This window comes from Tripterygium wilfordii, chromosome 7, assembly GCF_013401445.1.
Source record: "Tripterygium wilfordii isolate XIE 37 chromosome 7, ASM1340144v1, whole genome shotgun sequence".
In the NCBI taxonomy this organism is placed as follows: Eukaryota; Viridiplantae; Streptophyta; class Magnoliopsida; order Celastrales; family Celastraceae; genus Tripterygium; species Tripterygium wilfordii.
In genome coordinates this window covers 6,188,693-6,210,668 of record NC_052238.1, presented here as the reverse complement: position 1 = coordinate 6,210,668, position 21,976 = coordinate 6,188,693, and the positions used below count along the sequence as shown (strand labels likewise).

The window sequence follows — 21,976 nt, the reverse complement described above, 5'->3', positions numbered from 1 at the left end:
TGAGGTTTCATAGTCATAGGGGCGTAAGCAACTCAAGGATCACATGGTTCTGCCTTCAAACTCTTAGTAGTGATTGAGCTAGGAAACTTGTTTGAACACAATATCACCAAACACTTCCAAGAGGACAAGCAATTTGGGACCCCAACTGGATTTATTCAAATGGCTGACCTCTGCTCAATAGGCCAATATGAGTTATGAGTATCAATCACATGTTTCTGTCTTCCAAAATAGTTAACAGAGAATATGAGGTTGAAAACTCAAACTGTCTGTGTCTGTCTGTCGACAAACAAGGATTCCCTACTAATTCCAAAGTAAAACCAGTAAATGACTGGTAAAGATTTTGGGCATGGTTGGATACCGAATATTTATAGAGGCAAACCTCACTGACCATTGGATTTTGAACATGGTTGAGACAAGTAATTTAAAGTATGCTTTTAATGGTAGGCATAAGCCGCATAACAACCCAGATGAAAGTTGTAGGTATGATACCTAGCTGAGTGGGAATAGGAAAATAGTAAAAAAGCTAGAGGAAGAATTTGATGGCATCTCATCTGAATGTAGCCGACAAGAATTAGTACCATAGTCCTTACTTTACATCCCTTTTAATGAATAAGCTCTTTTTTAGGCACCATTCAACATCTTCTCATAATGGTAGCTAACGCAATGGTGGCTGTAGCCGAGGATATAAGTAACTATAATTATGACTACGATTGGCTATAACGGCTGGGTCTTGGTGGATGGAATTACTGGTTTAATACTCAATATTGAGTTAAGGATTTATGGTAATTTTCCCTGCATGACTAGGAGTTCTTTATCATTTCGGCCAATTTTAGGTTATACAAATGTTTTAGAATCAATGCCCTGAAAGTCTAATCTAGTTGAGAATATTCAGGGGAAAGAAATTGAGAGAACTGAAATTGTCAAAGGAAAAAAGAAGTTTTACTTCCAATGTGGAACATTGTACAAAATAACTTCTTAATGGAAAAAACCTCATCTGCTCGAAGAGGAAAAAAATCATTTACATTTACTTCCTTCTATAAAAAATTGTCTCTAGAGATTAATTTTCATGCTTTCATGATCTGTTTATTTGAGAAGTAACACAAACGAAAATGTCTTCTCTACAGGGAATTGTCAAACCACCCATTGGATGATCAAAACCAAATTCTTCTTCAGCTTTAGTGAGCAATTCCTGGAAGGAAGGCTCGTTGAGATAGGATACTGGAACCACAAATCTCTTCTTCTCAGTCTCCCCCACATATACTGCTAAGAATCCTTTGGGCACATCCATAGATGTTGAAGATCGCCGCAGAATTTGCTTGGTAAGAATTGTAGGAAAACGAATACCCATGATTTCCTTTTGATTCCCCTTTAGTAAGGATCCAAGAAAAGTTTAACTTTCTGAGTATTTGTTGTTCAAAGCAAAGATGCTAATGTAGAGATGTGAGAAATTTTGTTGGCAGTGAACCAAGTTTATGGGTGTATATATAGATAGAAGGGATGAATGTGAAAAATCTTGTTGAATTTGGATTTATTGGCCGCTGGGTCATTAGGACATAGGAGGTCAATAAACTCTCACATGGGTTTGTCTTTCAAACTATTAATAGAAATCTGGGGCTGAAAAATAGTACCTCTGCCAGTTTGGTTGACAAACAGTATTCCCTACCTGTTTCAATAGAAGCCAATGCAGGACCAGCTAAAGATTGGAAATGAAAGAGTGGACCAGATTATTGATGCAGAGGCATATGTCCTTTAGATTGCAGACACTCTTGAGACAAACTATATTAGGTATGGATTTGAATAAATGAAGAGAGCAGAGAATAAGTGGCGAAGAGAGATTTGGGATTGGTGGGGTATTGAAGAATCACATGGTTCTGCCTTGAGACTCCAAATGAAGAACTTGGTAGTGATTTGAGTTAGAACTTAGAATACTTGGTTTGAAGACAGGGCAAGAAATGAAGTATGTCCTACAACTACAAGCAAAAACCTAAATGAAGAGAACATGATGCATGTCCTACAACAATGCTCAATATCCAGCAACAAAAACCTACCTGTTTCTGGATTTGCCTAAACCTGCTTAATACATGATATTTTTTCAAAAAGCAATGTAGTCCAGTCCTTTAGTGTTTCTGGATTTGCCTAAGCCCGCTTGATCGATGATATTTTTCAAAAAGCAATGTAGTTCACTCCTTTTATGTTTATGGCAGTGGATGCTATTACTGGCATTATTGAATGGGTAGTGCAAAGCCATAATCGCCTTATAATGTCTTTGTTTCTTCTGCAAAAAACATGAAATACACATTTCTTGCTTCGGCTTTTGTATAATTCAACTTCACAATTCCCTTGTTTTCACTCTTTCATATCCGAAGGCTTTTTTTTTTTTTTTAAATGTTTTTCTGACTTCACAATGCTTGTGGTCTCTCAAGGTCTACCTCTGGTCTTTCAGGTACCATTTAAGAGGGTGGAAAATTCTTGGATACTTTGTTGCATTTTGATGAACCCAACAAACATTCAAAGTGAGGTGCAATCTGCTTCAGCAAAAGAGACTAGCTTATTCTGGAGGTCGAACTCCACCTGCAAATTCAGTTGTGCCATACTCTCGAAAACCGAAAGAAAATCACTTGAGACTATTACCATACAAACAACATTAAGAAATCTTACAAATATATTTTTGGGTTGTAAATGAAGGCTTGCACTTGGAAAATGAAATACTATTTCTGGGAGGTCATCTAGATGCATTTTAAAGCACAATTCATATGGCTTTAGGGGGTTTTCTATTGGATTGCCGGCAAAAACTTGTTGGACAATAGACCCAAGAGAATGCAACACTATAAGGGGTGTTTGAGAATCTATCATGATATTTGGCTATTTGCTGAATTTTGGCTCGTGCTTTGGCTTATGTTAGTCATCTTATTCTTAATGCTGATCCTTTCCAGACTAAGGTAATAGTGTTAAGGAGGATATTGGAGTACAAGTTGTGTTGAAACAATTCTTGTTCCAGAAATCATTGCTCCTGTTCCGAATCTAAGCTTACTAGTGGTTGTTGATGATCGAGGAAGTAAACCTATGAGAATTTGGGTTCAATTTATTCATCATTGGAGGAATTTATGCAGAAGGTATCGTTACTCAAGACTCCCGATGTATATTAATCATCCCAATAAGAATGTTTGTATTCGTAACGATTTAAGTATCCATTCTTCTTTTCTCACAGGTTCTTGCAGAATTTTGTGACGTAAAGCACGCTTTCATATATAGGTGGAGGAACTTGATGCATTGAAGAAATTTGTGTCTCTACGGTTGTAATTATGATCAGAAGAGCATTGTATCCATACATGAGTACTTCCCGTGTCTACAATAGCAAGGACTTCAATTGGTGGAGAGTCGGCATAAATCTTCATGACATATTCTGCTTCAATTAGTGTAAGTAACGAGAGAAGTTTCTTATTATTGATAGATGAGTGGAAAAAGGTAGCTCGACTATGTAAACGCGCTGCGGCCTTTCTTACGAGTTCATATTGAGTGATAGAACTGTTAGAAAGAGATAACGGTGAGTCTGTCACATTGCAAAGAGCGTCATATATCAAAGTAAGACAAGATAAAAGAGTATCTTTGACTTTGAGAGGTGATTGTGGGGTAGGGTCGGCTAATGGGGCCGACCTTTTACTGTGACTGAATATTATTCATGTTGTTACAACCAAAACAAGCCTAAGCCAAAAACAACAGTTGGGAAAACACACCTGAAAACCACCTCCCTCCAGCAAACCAGAACTAACAACCATAGGGAGGCAGGGAAAAAGCAACTTCCATCCCAGTTGGAGGATCATTGTCACCAAGCCCAGCAATGAAAAGATCTTTCCTGGACACACCTTGTTTTGCAAGAGAGTCCGCTACTGCATTCAACTCCCTCCACTTGTTATATCGCTCAATGATTCTCAGGTACATATATGAGATTCAGAAAAAGTAGTAGCATGATACCAGCTTACATCTATATATATATATATTTATGGATAATCATCGAGTGATATAACAAGCAAGCTAAAATCAAAATGCGCTGCAATTTGCTTCAGCGAAGGAGACTTGACTATTTTGGAGGTCAATTTCCACTTGGAAGTCCACTTGTGCCAAACTCCTGAGAATGGAAAGATGATCATTTGGGACTATTTTCATACAAATCAAACTATCTTCATACGTTGTAAATGCATCTTCATATGTTAGACGAAGGTCTGCACTGGTAAAATGGAAAATCATTTCTGGAATGTCGTCAAGGTTTATGGATTCTACATCATAGCACAAATTATATTGTTCCGGTGGATTTAGTACTGGGCTATCATGAATCACATTTTCTACAAGAGCTTTGAGATCATTGTAAAAGCTTGTGTGTAAGATTGTAAGAACTGTTCAGGAATCTATCATGACATTAATTGGGAGTAGTTTTGTACTTGTTCTATTTTCTCCGATGCTAATACCTTCAAGCTTGATGCAGTAGTGTTCAAAAGGATCGTCAGGCACAAGTCGGGTTGAAACAACTTCTGTCCCATAAATTTTTGCTTCCACTCCAAGTCTCAACTTATTCATAATTGATGATGATCTAGGAACTAAGCAATAGGAAAATATGGGTTCTGTCGCAACCGGGGTCACGACGCGGACCGGCGATGAAAGGATGAAAAATGATTTAGAGTTGCCACCAATTGATTTAAGTGCAATTGGACACTAAAAAAATGGTCTACGAACCACAAAATGGGTAAGGGGGTCTATTGAGTGTGGGGAAGGTGTTAGGCACCCCACAACTCCCTAAAAGGTTACCTAGATTGATCTATGTGCTTTTTCTTGAAAAGTTATTTGTCCAATATAGATGATATTTTGATTTGAAAAGATAACATAATTAAAGCATAGGCAAAAGCTGAATGTCATCAAGTCCTCCTCCTAATTAACTTCAATTTAGTTACCATTATGTTTTCGAGTACAAATGATACCTTAATTTGAAGAGATAACATAATTAAAGCCTAGGCAGGAGCTGAATGTCTTCAAGTCCTCCTCCTAATGAACTTTAATTTAGGTATCTAGTAAATTAATTTATCATTGTGTTTAGAAGTACAAATGACACTTTAATTTGAAAAGATAACATAATTAAAGCCTAAGCAGGAGCTGAATGTCATCAAGTCCTCCTCCTAATGAACTTTAATTTAGGTATCTAATAAGTTAAATTACCATTTACATTTTGTTTAAATAAGGATAACACAATTAAAGTCTAGGCAGGAGCTAAATGTCATCAAGTCCTCCTCCTAATTAACTTTAATGTAGTATCCATTAATTTGCTTATGTGAAAAGTTGGTAAAGACATGATTATTGAATTGATAGATTGGCAAAACTAAACCTCTAAACATGCATACTAATCATGTTAAGAATATGCATAAATATAAATTACACTACTCTACACTACATTTCCATTATTTTCACTACCCTATTACATATTTGCCTTTACAAAGATATATAAAAACAAGATAAAATATATACAAGTAACAAATATTAAAAATACAAATTGTGGCCCACAGAGCCCGTGTGTGGCTCAAACCCAGTCCAATCTTCAAATGAATTCTCCGGTCCCAAACGAAAGTCCAGCGCGGTCCTCATCCAACCAAACAAACACAAACACAATTTTATCAAACCAAAACCATATTAAAAGATTAGCACACACAAACACAATTTTTGAGCTGTACATAGCATGGTATTTCAAACCAAATTTGGATCGAAAATTCATAGATTAAATTATCAATCAACATGCTAGCAACTTGACATATACAAACATAACCAGCATGTTAAGAATTAACCATCACATAGCAAATAAAACCATGAAATCCTCACAACAAACTTAGCACAAAAATCGACTCAAACACAATCATAAATCATCACCAGCCAGCAGCAAGCAAAACAATGGAATTCCCATACTTAATTCGATCCAAAGAATGATTCAAATGGAAGAGGACACCTGTAAAGGTATTATTTCTTTGTATGGCATTAGGTGTCGTGCCTGGCATTAAGCAGGTGATTGCCTAAGTAAGGATGTGAGACACCAGTTTCTTAATAGATTCATTGATCAATGAATCAGTGTTACAAACTAGTGAGAATCCTTTGTCGAATTGGAATTACATTGTAACTCTTTATTCATACCGGATAGAAACCTTTGAAATATCACTTTTGTTCCACTTGAATTTCATATTCGTGTATCCTTTTAAGTGCTGAAGAGAACTAGAAATTCGGGAATTTCTTGTGTAGATAGACGTGAGCAAAGTGAGATATCCCTCTTATGGATAATTAAACATGCAGTGCATCATGAAGTCACCACACCTTAGGGTCTCGGCTTTGAATACCTCAGTTTGCCTCACCTAAGCACACAGCCCATGGAATCAGCTCAAAACCAATTCAAACACAAGTATAATCTACAGCCAGCAACCAGCAACCAGCAACCAACAACCAGCAAACAATATATGATTGACGGATCGTGAACCAGCTCAACATACATCTTCTTATACCATACAGTCCACATAGATTACTCTGCTCACACAAACACAAACAGCACGCACCACACAGTCAACACAAACCACACAAAGCAAAGCATAAACCAACAGACGAATCCGATTTAAACAGCAGCCTTACATGTGCCGATTATTGCCCTATATGAAACCCAATAATTGTACAATCAACATTAAGACACCAACAAGAAATAGGATCAGATTGCATTGATACATGAGTGAAGTACTACTCTGTAATTTCATCAAAATTGACTCTCTAGCTCAAATGCCATAAATCAGATATCAAAACTCAACATCGGCAAGCAAACCAATCATACCCCCAGACCACATACAACCCATATATTGAAAGCAGAGAATAATACTATATCGATTCAAATACAAACAGAAATTCATGTATCAAAAGTCGGGCGAAGTCCACAGCAGTAAACCGCAATACAAAAATACAAACTAGAAATTACCTCCTTCCTCTCTTCTCAACTTCGTCTCTCCTCCCTTCTGATTTTTTTTGTGTAACGACTGAGTTCGTCCGTCTCTCTATGCGGCTTTGCTATCTGTTTTCGACTGAGTTCAATCCGTGAGCCATTTCTCTCTGATTCTGTGCTTAGTGAAGTCTTTCTCTCCCGATCTCCCTGCCGATTTCACCTCCCCTCTATCTCTTGGTTCCTCTCTGGTTTTTTCCTTCTTTATCTCTCACGGTTTCTTTCTCTCTTAATCCCTTTTCTTCTTCTTTTTTCTTGTGCCCCCCCTCCTTTCTCACACGATTTTCTTACCCTTTTTCCTCTTCTTTTTTTTTATGCCGCCTCCTTTTTTTTTTTTTTATGTGGCTGCCACTCCCCCTTTTAACTTATCCTTATTTCAAAAAATCCCAAAATCCCACCTTTCTCTCTTAAGAATTTTCTTTTGTTTATTATTTATTTAAATGTCCTATTTTTTAGATATTTTCTAGGGTTTAGTTATATTGGGCTTGGGTTGGAATTTTTATGGGCTTATGGTCCAAGAAATAGGCTTTAGGATTTTTTGCATGCTTATGGGTCCAAGAAACAGACTTTGAATTTTTTGTGAGATTACGGGCTACAGAACGGGCTTTTGAATTATTATTATTATTGTATTTTTTTTAATTTTTTAATTTTTTTAATTTTTTTATTATTATTATTTTATTTTTTTTGGGCCGGACGAAAACCGGGTACTACAGGTTCTATTGAGGTTTTCAATTGAGAAATTAACGATAACAACCCTGGTCCAAGGCCAATAATACCGAATACCAAAATTAGCATCATGTAAGTAATTTTGTTCACTACATCCAAACACTACTCCACGGAGATCAATTACTTCATTGCTAGCTTTAGTTAAGTAGATTGTGTCATTACCTGGTATCCCTATTGTATATGAACCATCCCTATAAGTTTCATTGTATTTGTAGGAATTTAAGAGCCCACTCCAATTTTCTTGCAGTGCCTCACAAAATTCTGATCCATAAGGAACGACATCATAGGTGGTGGATTGTAGCGGATTAAAGAACTTTCCATTTCTGTGGTGATTTATATGAGAAGAAGCACATTGTGTCCATATAAGGTTATTTCTTGTGTCTGCAATAGCAAGAAATTCAATTGGTGGGTAACCAATATAAATCTTCATGATATATTCACCTTCAATTTCAATGAGTGGTGACATAACTCTTTTACCATTGATATGCATAGATGAGTGAAAGAAGTTGGCTCTATTAAGGGAATGTAGTGTGGCCTTTTTCATACGTTCAGACTGAGTGATAGACGGATCGTAAAATGGGGATAGTGGTGAATCACGATGAATAAGATCGATGTTAAAATAAGTTCCTTTTCGATCAGTTAGGGATTGACTAGGACCTTTGAACAAAGAAAGAATAAGAATAAAGATGAATCGATGCATTGTTAAGTAATTAAAAAACAAAATAAAAGAACGAACTCGAGACCTTTATGAGATACTACATACATCAGTCATGAGTGTCAACTAAACCACCTGACACCCATTCACATTGGAACAATAGATAACCATAAATTTTATAATATTTTATCACCTACCAATAATTTTACAGTGGGCTAACTTGGGTGGGTTTTCATTGATACCAAATTACCAAGAACTCCCTCACACGAAAGAGTTCACTTGTTATATCAATCAATCATTTAAAACTACGTAGTACCAGTTCGTATTACTATTTATGGTATAAATCCTGGATTATTTGTTAGTGGCAATTCAAAAGAAAATACAAAGCCATAATCTCCTCCTTATTAATTAGGCTTAATATATTCGCATGCAATTGAGGAGAATAAAGACATGAATAACATTGCAGGGGCTTTCATGATGCTACATTGTCGTGCAATCCACTTCAGCGAAAGAAACTTTTTCATTTTGGAGGTCAAATTCCACTAGAAAGTTCACTTGTGTCATACTCCCAAATATCGAAAGCTTATCATTTGGAACTATTGTCATACAAATCACATGAGTATGATATTTCATAAATGTGTGGGCAGACTCTAAATGAATATCTGCACCATCAAAATGGAACACCATTTTTGGGAGGTCATCAACTTTAATAGATTTGGCTTTATAACACAATTTAAATTCTTTCGGTGGATCTTCTATTGGGATACCACCAATCGCTTCTTTAACAATGGCTTCGAGACTATTGTATAGAGTTGAGTGCAACATTGTAAGGGCAGTTCCAGAATCTATAATGATATTACCTTGAATTTGACTTGTGATTGTTCTCTTTCCTCCAATGCTAATACTTTGGAGACTGAGATAGTAGCGACTAGAAGGATCTCTAAGTACAAGTGGAGTTGACACAACCTCTACCCCATAAATCGTTTCTCCCACTCCGAATCTCATCTTGTTAGTTTTCCTTGATCCGATGGGAAGTAAGCAATATGAGAATTTGGATTCTATATGGGATTTCAATTGAGAAACAAATGACAATACTCCTGCCCCAAGGCCAACAAAACCTTGAACTTGACTATTCTTTTGATATATGTGATGTTCTTTACTACATCCAAATACTACTCCAGGAAAAGGATGTGATCCACTGCTAGTGGAATTTAAGTGGAAAGTATCCTTACTTAGAATTCCCGATGTATATGAACCATCCTTGTAAGATTGACGATCATATTTGCAAGTGTTTGCATCCCCAATATTTATATTGCGTAAAGCCTTGCAAAATTCTGAGTTGTAAGGAATGGTATCATAGGTGGATGAACCTTGTGGATTAAAGTCGTGTGACTTATAATCTTGAGAACATTTAACCCATATGAGACTACTTCCGGTGTCTGCAATCACAAGGAATGTAGCTGGTGGGGACCCAATGTAAATCTCGATGAAATATTCGCCCTTATATTCAGTGAGTGAAGACACATATTGCTTATCATCGATATACATAGATGAATGAAAGAAGTTGGCTCGGCTATAGGAACGCAGTGCAGCCCTTTTCATGAGCTCGTATGGAGTGGCAGAAGAGTTATAAAGTGGAGAAAGTGGTGAATCGCGATGAATAAGATCGATGGTGAAGTTAGTTTTATTGGCTTCCATTAGAGCTTGATCCAAAACATAAAATAAGAAAAGAATAAGAATAAAGATGAGTAATTGATGCATTGTTAAGTAATTGAAAAGGTAAGCAAAGAAGAAATGATATGTTTTGGTGTCTTGTGCCTCAAGTGGTGTATATAAAGAGAGATGAGTTGGTGGTGTTTATTAAGGGGATATCATTGTCATAGAGTTGGTGATTGGTATCAACGAAAACCACCCAAGAGACAGCTCATTGTTTATAAATGTCTGTCTGTCATCTCTCGATAGAAATAAAAAAACATAAATTTATCTATTATTAAAAGAAAGTAAATTAAACTGAAATAACGTGCCATTAAGAAGTTGTCTTGTACTTTATATTGTTTAGATTGTCTTGTACTAATTATTGTATTCAATAAATAAGCATCCACAATTTTGTTTGATGACTCCAATGGTTTAAGCAAAATACAAGGCTTTTTAAAAATGATATAGGCATTTTTTTTCCATATTTAACTTAAATGCTGGGGACAGGCTCACCTTGAATTGCAACTAGGGATATCCACGATCGGTTTTTGTCGATTTTTATCATAAATTTAACCGATCGTTTGGTTGGTTATTTTTGATGGTTTTGTCGATTTTTTTTCAATTTTTTGGTTAGTAATCACTATTATACATTTGACAATAACCAACTAAACGATCAGTTTGACGATCAGTTCGATTTGTCAGGATTTTTTTGGACAGCCCTCCCAACAAGCATCTTACATTTACACTTTGTTCCAATCCGAATAAGGATCTCAACATGTAAAAATTTCATGTTGTTCTCCGACCTGAAACCGACATGGAACCAATTTTTTTACCACCTCTACCTTCAATTGCAGCAAGCATCTTACACTTGGCCTTTGTTTCATTCTGCTCCTTTCTTATCCCGTCGTTGGGCCCATTTGATTAGGACTTTTATATGAGGTTAACTGGTTACAGGTGGGCCGAGCTTCACGGGAACGACTTTATTTAGCCCATATGAGTTTGGGCCTTTAGAAGCCTAGAGAACAATTTTGGGCTTCCAATTATTCGCTGCGAGGTTAGCTGATTTTGTTTTTCAATAACGAGGGACAGACCATTAGGGTGTTATTTTTTTTTAACCTTCCTTCTTCTTGACTGGTTGTTCCGTTCACTTTTGCTTCGCTTTGTTTCTTTGTGTTAGGGTTAGGGTTTATTGTTTTATATATTTCCTTCACGTGTGTGTTTGTTTGCGTTTACATTTGAGAGGGAGATATTATTGTGCTTTTTATTCGATGGGTAAAGTTCAGTTGAGTCTTTTCGTGTCCATTTTCTTTGTATTTGTGTGCAATCTGTGGAAAAGTTGCTGTTATTCAAGGTACTGTTGAGCCATCCAAAGTCAACTATATACATTAATACTCATTTAGGAATTTCTATGGGTTGATAGATGTATAAATACCGTAGGAGAATATTGGTTTTTGGGGTGTGAGGAAAAGAAAGAAACGGAAGAAGTTTTGGTGGGCAAGGCTTTATGGAGGCCTATGATACATGCAGAATGCCACTTTCCGATCTCATCATGCCCTCCATTATCCTGCCATTTCCCTTGATTATCTTTATCTTTGTACAGTCGAACGTTACTCTGACTGTCTGTACAAAGATAAAGATAAGCAATGAAGTATGTACAAGTTAGTATAAAGCTAAAGGAGAGTTCTGCTTCTATCTATCGGTTGAATATGGGCTTGTGCTTCTTGCCTGAGTTGGGCTCATTGGATCTGACGATATCTTCTTTATCTGATGCGTTGAGTAGATTTGGGCTTTGAGGTAATATTCTTCTCTATACCAATCCTGCAGAAGAAAGAAAAGTACCTTCCATTTGAGCCTTACAAGTTACAACGCCTAAACCATATTTAATAACCAAGTCGTCAAGATTTTTGACCAGAAAGCATTAGACTAGGCTTTTGGATTGGGAATATTTTTAACGAATTAGAACTTTACAGCTTATTTATTTGTGTATGTATGTTTCTCTCTGGAACCACATATATATGTATGTATAGAGGATTATATAAAGAGATTTAATTTTAAAATATAATCAAATAAATTCAATTGAAGACGATGCCAATTTAAAGCTAGACGTACGTTCTTTGTTTTAACATAATTAGCCGAAGGAGTTCACTTGTTATATCATCAATAATTACAAACTACATATATATACAAGATTGAAAGAAGTAGAGTCATAGTACCAGTTCGTATTACTATTTATGGTATAAATCCTGCATTATTTGTTTGTGCCAATTCACAAATCCATATTACAAAGCCATAATCTCGTCCTTATTAACTAGGCTTAATATAGTCGCATGAAATTGAGGAGTAGAAAGACATAACATTGCAGAGGATTCCAGATGTTACATTGCCGTGCAATCTACTTCAGCGAAAAAAACTTTTTTATTTTGGAGGTCGAATTCCACTTGAAAGTTCACTTGTGCCATACTCCCGAATATCGAAAGCCTATCATTTGGAACTATTGTCATACAAATCACATGAGTATAATATTTCATAAATGTGTGAGCAGACTGTAAATGAACGTCTGCACCATCAAAATGGAACACCATTTCTGGGAGGTCATCAACTTTAATAGATTTGGCTTCATAACACAATTTAAATTCTTTCGGTGGATCTTCTATTGGGGTACCACCAATCGTTTTTTTAACAATATCTTCGAGATTATTGTATAGACTCGAGTGCAACATTGTAAGAGCAGTTCCAGAATCTATCATGATATTACCTTGACGTTGACTTGTGATTGTTGTCTTTCCTCCAATGCTAATACTTTGGAGACTGAGATAGTAGCGACTAGAAGGATCTCTAAGTACAAGTGGAGTTGACACAACCTTTACCCCAGAAATCGTTTCTCCCGCTCCGAATCTCAACTTATTAGTTTTCCTTGATCCGATGGGAAGTAAGCAATATGAGAATTTGAATTCTATTTGGGATTTCAATTGAGAAACTAATGACAATACTCCTGCCCCAAGGCCAACAATACCTTGAACTTGACTACTCTCTTGATATATGTGATGTTCTTTACTACATCCAAATACTACTTCAGGAAAAGGATGTGATCCACTACTAGTGAAATTTAAGTGGAAAGTATCCTTACTTAGAATTCCCGATGTATATGAACCATCCTTGTAAGATTGACGATCATATTCGCAAGCGTTTGCATCCCCAATATTTATATTGCGCAAAGCCTTACAAAATTCTGAGTTGTAAGGAATAGTGTCATAGGTGGATGAACTTGGTGGATTGAAGTGTTGTGCCTTGTAATCTTGAGAACATTTTACCCATATGAGACTACTTCCGGTGTCTGCAATCATAAGGAATGCAACGGGTGGGGATCCAATGTAAATCTCCATGAAATATTCACCCTTATATTCAGTGAGCGAAGACACGTATTGCTTATCATCGATATGCATAGATGAGTGAAAGAAGTTGGCTCGGCTATAGGAACGTAGTGCAGCCCTTCTCATGAGCTCGTATGGAGTGGCAGAAGAGTTATAAAGAGGAGAAAGTGGTGAATCGCGATGAATAAGATCGATGGTGAAGTTAATTTTATTGGCTTCCATTAGAGATTGATTCAAAACATGGAATAAGAAAAGAATGAGAATAAAGATGAGTAATTGATGCATTGTTAAGTAATTGAAAAGGTAAGAAAAGAAGAAATGATATATGTTTTGGTGTTTTGTGCCTGGAGTGGTGTATATATAGAGAGATGAGTTGGTAGTGTTTAATGTTGTTTATTAAGGGGATATCATTGTCATAGAGTTGGTGATTGGTATCAACGAAAACCACCCAAGAGACAGCCCATTGTTTATGGCGTTATGCATGTCCAAAGAAATTTATCTATTACTTAAAGAAAGAAAAACTGAAATAACGTGCTCTTTTTTTTTTTTTTTGCCATTAAGAATTGCCTGTAATTTATATTGTTTAGATTGTCTTCTACTAATTATCGTATTCAATGAATAAGCATCCAAAATTTGGTTTGATGACTCCAATGGTTTAAGCAAAATACAAAGCTTTTTAAAAATTATATATATAGGCATTTTTTTTCATATTTATATTAAACCAGGCTTACCTTCAATTGCAGATTTGCAGCAGGCATTTTATACTTTCCCTTTGTTTCATTCGGCTTTTTTTTTTCCCCTTCTTATCCGGTCGTTGGGCCCATTTGATTAGGACTTGAACTTCTATATGAGCTTACAGGTGGGCCGGGCTTCAAGGGAATGACTTCATTTATCCAATATGAGCTTCGGCCTTTAGAAGCCCAGAGAACAATTTTGGGCGGGCTTCCACTTATTCGCTGTGAGGTTGCAGACTACCAGTTTGTATTTATGGTATAAATCCTGGATTATTTATTTGTGCCAATTCAAACAAAATACAAAGCCATAATCTCCTCCTTATTAATTATATTATCGTAGCATGCAATTGAAGAGTATAAAGACATAACATTGAAGGGGCTGCCATATACTACATTGCCGTGCAATCTACTTCAGCGAAAGAAACCTTTTCTATTCTGGACGTAGAATTCCACTCGAAAGTTCACTTGAGCCATACTCCTAAATATTAAAAGATTATCATTTGGGACTATTATCATACAAACCACATGAGTATGATATCGCATAAATGTGTGCGCAGACTGTAAGTGAATGTCTGGACCATCAAAATGGAACACCATTGTTGGGAGGTCATCAGCTCTAATAAATTTGGCTTCATGACACAATTTAAATTCTTTCGGTGGATCTTCTATTGGGGTACCACTAATCCATTTTTTAACAATGGTTTCGAGATTATTGTATAGCTTTGAGTGCAACATTGTAAGAGTAGTTCCAGAATCTATCATGATATTACCTCGACTTTGACTTGAGATTGTTCTCTTTCCTCCAATGCTAATACTTTCGAGACTGAAATAGTAGCGAGTAGGAGGATCTTTAAGTACAAGTGGAGTTGACACAACCTTGACATTAGAAATTGTTTCTCCCACTCCGAATCTCAACTTATTAGTTTTCATTGATCCGATGGGAAGTAGGCAATAGGAGAATTTGGATTCTATTTGGGATTTCAATTGAGAAACTAACGACAATACTCCTGCTCCAAGGCCTTAATGTGCTTTACTACATCCAAACACTACTCTAGGAAAATGATGTGTACACTGCTAGTGAAATTTAAGTGTAAAGTGTCCTCGCTTAGGATTCCTGATGTACGTGAACCATCCCTGTAAGAATAATCATATTCGCAACTGTTTGAGTCCCCAATATTTATTTTGCGCAATGCCTTGCAAAATTTGGAGTTATAAGTAACGGTTTCATAGGAGGATGAACTTGGTGGATTGAAGTGGTGTGCCTTATAATCTCCGGAACATTTTACCCATATGAGGCTACTTCCGGTGTCTGCAATCACAATGACTGAAACTGGTGGGGATCCAATGTAAATCTCTAGGAAATATTCACCCCTATCTTCAATGAGCAATGACACATATTGCTTATCATCTATATACATAGATGAGCGAAAGAAGTTGGCTCGGCTATAAGAAAAGAGATGTTTTAGTGATGTATACATAGAGATAAGTTGGTGGTACTCTATTGCTCCATTATCTATGCGTCTTTATGATTAATTTTTTATGAAAAAAAGACCAAAAAAAACTCATTTTTCTTAAATTACTCTTTGCCGTTTGGTGTGCATAAAGCCAACAAAGTACTTGGCTCATCAATGACTTTTTAATTTTCATAGTTCCAATGGATAGAAATAAAATATGTATATTATCTCTGAAAAAGAAAAAGGAATAAAACTGAAATAACGTGCTTTGTTTTGCCATTAAGAAGTTTCCTTGTAATTTATATTGTTTAGATTGTCTTCTATTAATTATCGTATTCAATGAATAAGCATCCAAAATTTGGTTTGATGACTCCAATGGTTTAAGCAAAATACAAGGCCTTTTAGAAATTATGTAAGCATTTTTCATATTTATAATCTTAAATGCTTACCTTCTTTACCGCAAGCTTGCCTGTAAAACCAAAGAAAGAAAGAGGAATACATATTGGCTCAAAAAAAAAAAGGGTGTGCCAAGCTGCCAACATTTGCATTGGATGGTGATCACCTGCCTTTTCTTTTCTTTGTTTAATATCTAATGGATTCGAATCCGAATATATACAATACTCATTTAAGAATTCTATGGGTGCATAGATATATATAGATACATAAAATACCTGTGTAGGTGCTTACTGGTAGGGCTCGGCATCGGGCCGGCCCGGCCCAGCCCGACTTTTTTAGGCCCAGGATCTTTCAATCTGATACTTAACCAACTGCATTTCTATGCAGCAAAAAGATGAAAAAATGTTGTACAAACTGTTTTATCCTATTCTGTCTATGTGATGTTTTTACAACCTATTCAAGCGACAAGTGATATCAATGAAGATCTGTTCATTGCATGGTATTGTAAGACCACCCATCGGATGATCAAAACCGAATTCTTCTTCGGCATGACTGAGCAAATCCAAGAACAAAGGCTGGTTCAAGTATGATACTGGGATCACAAAACGCTTCTTTTGGTTTTCTCCAACATAAACTGCAAAGTAGCCCTTCGGAACATGTAAGGCCCCTGGAGCTTCTTGGTTAGCAGTACTTGGAAGATGTCGAAGAGCTTTCTTAGCTTGAACAATACCAGGCAAACGAAAACCCATGCTTAACAAGAGAAGAAAATCTCCGAATACTTGAAGTTGAAGGACAAAAAAAAAAAAAAAAAGGAACTTTTGATGTTTCAGAATACTAGAACTTGAGTTGCTTTCCAATCCACACACAGACAAGTATATATAGATGAAATAGCTTATACAGGAACATGTGATCCCTGAGTAATGACCAAGAGGCAACTAGATAGGGCTGGGTGAGGGACAAGGTCGCAAGGCCATCACATGCTTAGTTATCCAACTAACTATCAGAAATATAGCAGTTATTGATCAGCAATTGCATTCTTCTAACCACCCATGCTCCACTTCTTCAAGAAACATGCAGGACCACTTGGAGATATAAAAAGATTTTGTACAGATGAACTCCATTAGCTAGTATTCAAACATGTCTGCTAGGATGTTCCTAGGACTACTAGATAGAATGATTGTTAAATTATATAACCATAAAGTAGAGGTCATTAGCAGTGAACAAATATAAAGTGAATGATTATTGATATTTTCAGGGTTCCTTCCAGTACTACTGAGATGGATCACCAATGTTTAAATGTTAACCAAGTGGACAACTGGACATGATACTTGGTTTGCCCGCTGACCCATATGGTACACATCTATTACTCACTATGGCATGAACAATGATCGGTCAAGTATTGTAATCAATGCCAGTACTTATTGATATTGTTAGTTTCACACTTTTTCACGAGCAACAAGCCATTTTTATGACTAGAACATAATGGATTCCACTTGAAATTAGTAGAGCAACTGGACAAAAAAAGGTAAATATGGATTCTTACACAGTGAAGAGACCGGCATGCAGCTCCTGACTTTGTTTGGTCTTCTGGCTCAGTTCCCCTCGGGTGGGAATACACTCTTTCACCACAGCTTACTGAGGCTGGAAATGAATGGAAATACCAGGTCCAGAATCAGTCTCTCCAGCATTTGTTTCTGTAGACACCTTGCCAAGCAAAGTCCGTAATGCCCTATTTAGAAAAACAAAATTGCTGTTACAGGCAACGAATATGTAACTGACTATATTTGTTAAGGATGGCACATAGAAATTGGACAGATTTCTTCAGTATCTTCCCCATTTGTGTTTCACCTTATATAATTAAGCACGACAAGAAGACTGCAAAGTAATGGGTAAATTCTTGAATCACAAGCAACGGGGAGCTAGGTCAAAATAAGAGAAAAAATAGATTAATCCTTTCTATAGTTTCAGATGGAGAACTTGACCGCAAAAGTTGAAGTGTTAGATTAAGAGAGAACCCCAATCCTTATAAATCATATATGAGCCAACCCATTGTTACACCATCTTCACCACAGACTCAGAGCCATGTTATTGATTAAGATAGATAGAGATTGCCAGACCAAACTCTAACCCCTGGATAATATTGAGGGCAAATAAGTGAAGAATTCTATAGCAGGTCTAAAGAGAGAAGGAAAGAATTACAGAGTCTAAAGAATTAGTTGATATGATATTTCTAATTCTCAATTTGGTGAGATTTTGTAACAAACTACATATCTATGCAGGAAAAAAGATGAAATAAATTGTTTTGTACATAGCAATGCTAAATGTCTACAAAACGGTTCAGCCTCTTCGATGTCCAAGTACTCTTTCATGACCTGGTTAAGCGATTAGTGATATCAATGAAGATGTCTTCACTGCAAGGAATTGTAAGGCCACCCATCGGATGATCAAACCCAAATTCTTCTTCAGCTTGACTGAGCAAATCCAAGAACAAAGGCTGGTTCAAGTATGATACTGGGATCAAAAAACGCTTCTTTTGGTTTTCACCAACATATACTGCAAAGTAGCCCTTTGGAACATCTAAGGCCCCTGGAGCTGCTTGGTTAGCAGTACCGGGAAGATGTCGAAGAGCTTTCTTAGCTTGAACAATACCAGGCAAACGAAAACCCATGCTTAACAAGGGAAAGAAAATCTCTGAATACTTGAAGTTGAAGGAAAAAATGGTGACTTTTGGTGTGTGAGGATACTAGAACTTGAGTTGCTTGCCAATTCACACACAGACAAGTATATATAGATGAAAGAGCTTATACAAGAACATTTGATCTCTTATCTCTGAGTAATGACCAAGAGGCAAGTAGATAGGGCTCGGTGAGGGACAAGGTCACAAGGCAATCACATGCTTTGTTATCCAACTAACCATCAGAAATATAGCAGTCATTGTGCAATTGCATTCTTGTAAGAAGCAACAACCCATGTTCCACTACTTCAAGAAACATGCAGGACCACTTGGAGATTTAAAAAGATTAATTTGTATAGATGAAGTCCATTAGCTAGTATTCAAACATGTCTGCTACACTTTTCCAGGGTGATATCACCACCACATGTGATATTATCTGATAAGATAACAATGCAATAAAACAGATTTGACAGACTTGGCATTTTCACTCAACTCAAACCAGGAAACAACTATTCAGATAACCTAATGCACTGTCCATAGGACTAATATGGATCAGGGCATCTAGTTGGTAGACAGGCCATCATGATGTTCACATGAAGTATGCTCATATATCAGTCCACATCACAGCCCACCTAAGTGAATGATTAATGATATTTTTCAGAGTCCCTTTCGGTAGACCTACAGGCATTCCAAGCATTAATTCTGATATGCCCAGCTGATGTTTAAAGGTTAACCAAGTGGATATGGCACTTGGTTTGCCCGCTGACCTTTTTGATACATATCCATTACTCACTATGGCATGAACAACAATCAGTTCAGTATTGTAGTCAATGCCACCGATTGATATTGTTAGTTTCACACTTTTTCACAAACAACAAGCCGTTTTCGGCAAGAAACTACTACACTGTAAAGCAACTGGCATGCAGCAGTGCCATCACGGATTACTGAGGCTGGAAATGAAAAGAAATACCAGGTTCGGAATCAATCTCTCCGGCACTTGTTGCTATAAACAGCCTGCCAAACAAAGTTTGTCAATGCCCTATTTAGAAAAACAAAATTGCTGTTACAGGCAATAAATATGTAACTGACCATACTGTGAAGGATGACAAATAGAAATAAGACTGATTTCTTCAGTATCTTCCCCATTTTTGTTTCACCTTATATAATTAAGCACAACAAAAAGATAGTATTCCTGGCCTGATGACCTTTCAGCTCATGTGCCTAATCATATGATCATGAACCTTAAAGGACATCCAAATATGAATATAATATTGTTGCTTCTTTAAACAATTGTCTGATAATATACCGTGATCTATATGTAAAGGAAAACTACCCATGCAGACCTCATGATATGTACCATTCAATAAAATAAAAAATAAAAAACTAAGGCGTCTTTGAGTTATTGAGCTCAAATCACATCTGCGGACTGCAAAGTAATTGGTAAATTCTTGAATCACAAGCAATGGGGAGACCAAAATATGAGGGAAAAAAATAGAGTATTCCTTTCTAGTTTCAAATGGATAACTTGACCGCAAACCTCTAGGCAGAAGTAGAAGTGTTAGATTAAGAGAGAACTCAATCCTTATAAATCATATATGAGCCAACTCATTGTTGTTTGGTGAGATTACAATGCAATAATGTATATTTCAAAGACTAGAGGTCCGCATGACTTTGTTTTTTTGGGCCGTCTCTGTAGTACTTTAGCCCAGAAAATACGTTTACAATGTGAGAGGTACTTGGCCTTGACGTATTTGTCACTCGATTCGGTTATACTTATACCAATCTGATGTGGGATAATAAATTATGACATTACTTTAGCGGATTAAAGCTTTTCACTTTTATGGTTGTTTTTATGAAAAAGAACACATTGCTATTACACACATGGTCAGGTCAAAAATTTCAAGTGAAAGGTTTGGTACAAGTACAACGTAACTAGCTCATGTCAAATGATATATCCATGCAAACAAACATACTTCAGATAAACGCTGTGTTGATCCAACATATATCTTCAGTTGCCAACAAAAGTCACTACACTCAGTTCTTATCAGAACAACAAACTGATAATAAAGTCTAGCAGAGGACCTCATCTCTTAACTTCATCTCTTGAGATAATGACAAGGGTAGCCATCAATAATGTTACCTGATACGGTTCAGCATTCAAAGATCTTTACCAACATTAAAGGATAAAGATGATATATGATTTTTTTTATATTGGTATGAGAGGAGGTTCAAAATTCTTTCTTTCTTCTTCAAACAACGTTCAAACACTTTCTTTCTATCCTTCCAAGACACAACGTCCCACAAATACAAAATCCTTTCTTTCTTCTTCAACAAAAAAAATTCCAACACTCTCACTCTATCCTTCCAAGACAAAAAAAAAATGGCAACCCATAATATCAATATCAGCAATTTCGTTACTCAACAACACTTGGATTCCACCAACAACCTAGCACTGAGGGAACAAGCCTTGGGCCTTGGAGAGAGTCGAGAGCTAGTTGATCATCTTACAAGTGATGGACCACCTACAACAATCACAATCAAAAAAACATCAATGCATGATAATTCTGGATCGTTAGATATATATAAATACACTTTTCCGATCATTTTGATTTTTGTTTCGAACAAAAAATATATTATTGGATTCGTTAAGACTGATCAAAACACAAATATATGTTTTTAGACTTTTTAAAAAATATTTTAAACCCAAAAAAAGAATCCTAAAAGTTATAATCTCATTTTTTGACCTTATAGGAGAACTTTTATATATATATATATATATAAAAGCTGGCTATATTCAATTTTGTGAAGGAGAAATCAATTATTCTAACCAATTATTTGAAAAAAAAAAATTATGATCTATATCGTTTAAAATGTGTTAATTTTTGGTTAGGCTATTAATTGGAATCATCAACCAGCTTTGGGTGCTCTTGTTATTGCACCAAAGAGACTGTAAGCAATTTGAACGACAATTTTTTAGGGTGCTCTTGTTATTGCATCAAAGAGAATCAACCAACTCGGCACTATTTGTTTTGCTTTCTTGGTTTCCCATTATTTTATGAATAATTTATTTTATTACAATTCAATTTTTTATTAATCAATCTAGCTGGATTTTATACAGCAAAATGGCAAAATAATAGATTTAATTTTTAAAGATAATCAAATTAATTCAAATGAGGACGATGCCAATTTGAAGCAAGGCATTCATTGTTTCAACATAATTAGTGGAATGACTTCACTTGTTATATCACTCGATGATTATAAACTA

General features: G+C 36.1%; 7 protein-coding genes across 7 annotated transcripts; all 7 read right to left on the bottom strand.

Moving 5' to 3' along the window:
* Positions 1–931: 931 nt before the first annotated feature.
* LOC120002153 (auxin-induced protein 15A-like) lies at positions 932–2,138 on the bottom strand. The gene has a single exon (XM_038850760.1). It carries the CDS (start codon positions 1,346–1,348, stop codon positions 1,073–1,075), a length of 276 nt encoding a protein of 91 aa, XP_038706688.1. The 5' UTR covers positions 1,349–2,138; the 3' UTR covers positions 932–1,072.
* Positions 2,139–4,038: 1,900 nt separating this feature from the next.
* On the bottom strand, positions 4,039–8,432 carry LOC120002531 (probable aspartic protease At2g35615). The gene is made up of 3 exons (XM_038851300.1): positions 7,718–8,432; positions 4,464–4,592; positions 4,039–4,391 (listed from the first exon to the last, which is right to left on the bottom strand). Exons 1-3 carry the CDS (start codon positions 8,430–8,432, stop codon positions 4,039–4,041), a joined length of 1,197 nt encoding a protein of 398 aa, XP_038707228.1.
* Positions 8,433–8,867: 435 nt separating this feature from the next.
* LOC120002530 (aspartic proteinase CDR1-like) lies at positions 8,868–10,085 on the bottom strand. The gene has a single exon (XM_038851299.1). The coding sequence runs from the start codon at positions 10,083–10,085 to the stop codon at positions 8,868–8,870; it is 1,218 nt and encodes a 405-aa protein (XP_038707227.1).
* A 2,372-nt stretch (positions 10,086–12,457) lies between these two features.
* LOC120002529 (aspartic proteinase CDR1-like) lies at positions 12,458–13,675 on the bottom strand. The gene has a single exon (XM_038851298.1). The coding sequence runs from the start codon at positions 13,673–13,675 to the stop codon at positions 12,458–12,460; it is 1,218 nt and encodes a 405-aa protein (XP_038707226.1).
* Positions 13,676–14,598: 923 nt separating this feature from the next.
* On the bottom strand, positions 14,599–16,344 carry LOC120002528 (aspartic proteinase CDR1-like). Its single transcript, XM_038851297.1, has 5 exons — positions 16,313–16,344; positions 16,091–16,110; positions 15,768–15,819; positions 15,311–15,630; positions 14,599–15,194 (listed from the first exon to the last, which is right to left on the bottom strand). The coding sequence occupies exons 1-5, from the start codon at positions 16,342–16,344 to the stop codon at positions 14,599–14,601; spliced, it is 1,020 nt and encodes a 339-aa protein (XP_038707225.1).
* Positions 16,345–16,357: 13 nt separating this feature from the next.
* On the bottom strand, positions 16,358–16,821 carry LOC120002149 (auxin-induced protein X15-like). Its single transcript, XM_038850757.1, has one exon. The coding sequence runs from the start codon at positions 16,784–16,786 to the stop codon at positions 16,484–16,486; it is 303 nt and encodes a 100-aa protein (XP_038706685.1). The 5' UTR covers positions 16,787–16,821; the 3' UTR covers positions 16,358–16,483.
* A 1,098-nt stretch (positions 16,822–17,919) lies between these two features.
* LOC120002147 (auxin-induced protein 15A-like) lies at positions 17,920–19,203 on the bottom strand. Its single transcript, XM_038850755.1, has one exon. It carries the CDS (start codon positions 18,703–18,705, stop codon positions 18,403–18,405), a length of 303 nt encoding a protein of 100 aa, XP_038706683.1. The 5' UTR covers positions 18,706–19,203; the 3' UTR covers positions 17,920–18,402.
* Between the last annotated feature and the right edge of the window lie 2,773 nt (positions 19,204–21,976).

Bases quoted from the DNA above. Each gene is read 5' to 3' on its own strand.
- LOC120002153 (XM_038850760.1), bottom strand. From the start codon at position 1,348: ATGGGTATTCGTTTTCCTACAATTCTTACCAAGCAAATTCTGCGGCGA.
- LOC120002531 (XM_038851300.1), bottom strand. From the start codon at position 8,432: ATGCATCGATTCATCTTTATTCTTATTCTTTCTTTGTTCAAAGGTCCT. The intron at 4,593-7,717 runs GTAGTACCCGGT...CCTATTGCTTAG, and splicing joins TGAAAACCTCAATAGAACCT to TTCCTAGATCATCATCAATT. The intron at 4,392-4,463 runs GTATTAGCATCG...ATTCCTGAACAG, and splicing joins CTACTGCATCAAGCTTGAAG to TTCTTACAATCTTACACACA.
- LOC120002530 (XM_038851299.1), bottom strand. From the start codon at position 10,085: ATGGAAGCCAATAAAACTAACTTCACCATCGATCTTATTCATCGCGAT.
- LOC120002529 (XM_038851298.1), bottom strand. From the start codon at position 13,675: ATGGAAGCCAATAAAATTAACTTCACCATCGATCTTATTCATCGCGAT.
- LOC120002528 (XM_038851297.1), bottom strand. From the start codon at position 16,344: ATGCCGAGCCCTACCAGTAAGCACCTACACAG. The intron at 16,111-16,312 runs GTATTTTATGTA...TTGGTTTTACAG, and splicing joins ACCAGTAAGCACCTACACAG to GCAAGCTTGCGGTAAAGAAG. The intron at 15,820-16,090 runs GTAAGCATTTAA...AAAATTAAAAAG, and splicing joins GCAAGCTTGCGGTAAAGAAG to TCATTGATGAGCCAAGTACT.
- LOC120002149 (XM_038850757.1), bottom strand. From the start codon at position 16,786: ATGGGTTTTCGTTTGCCTGGTATTGTTCAAGCTAAGAAAGCTCTTCGA.
- LOC120002147 (XM_038850755.1), bottom strand. From the start codon at position 18,705: ATGGGTTTTCGTTTGCCTGGTATTGTTCAAGCTAAGAAAGCTCTTCGA.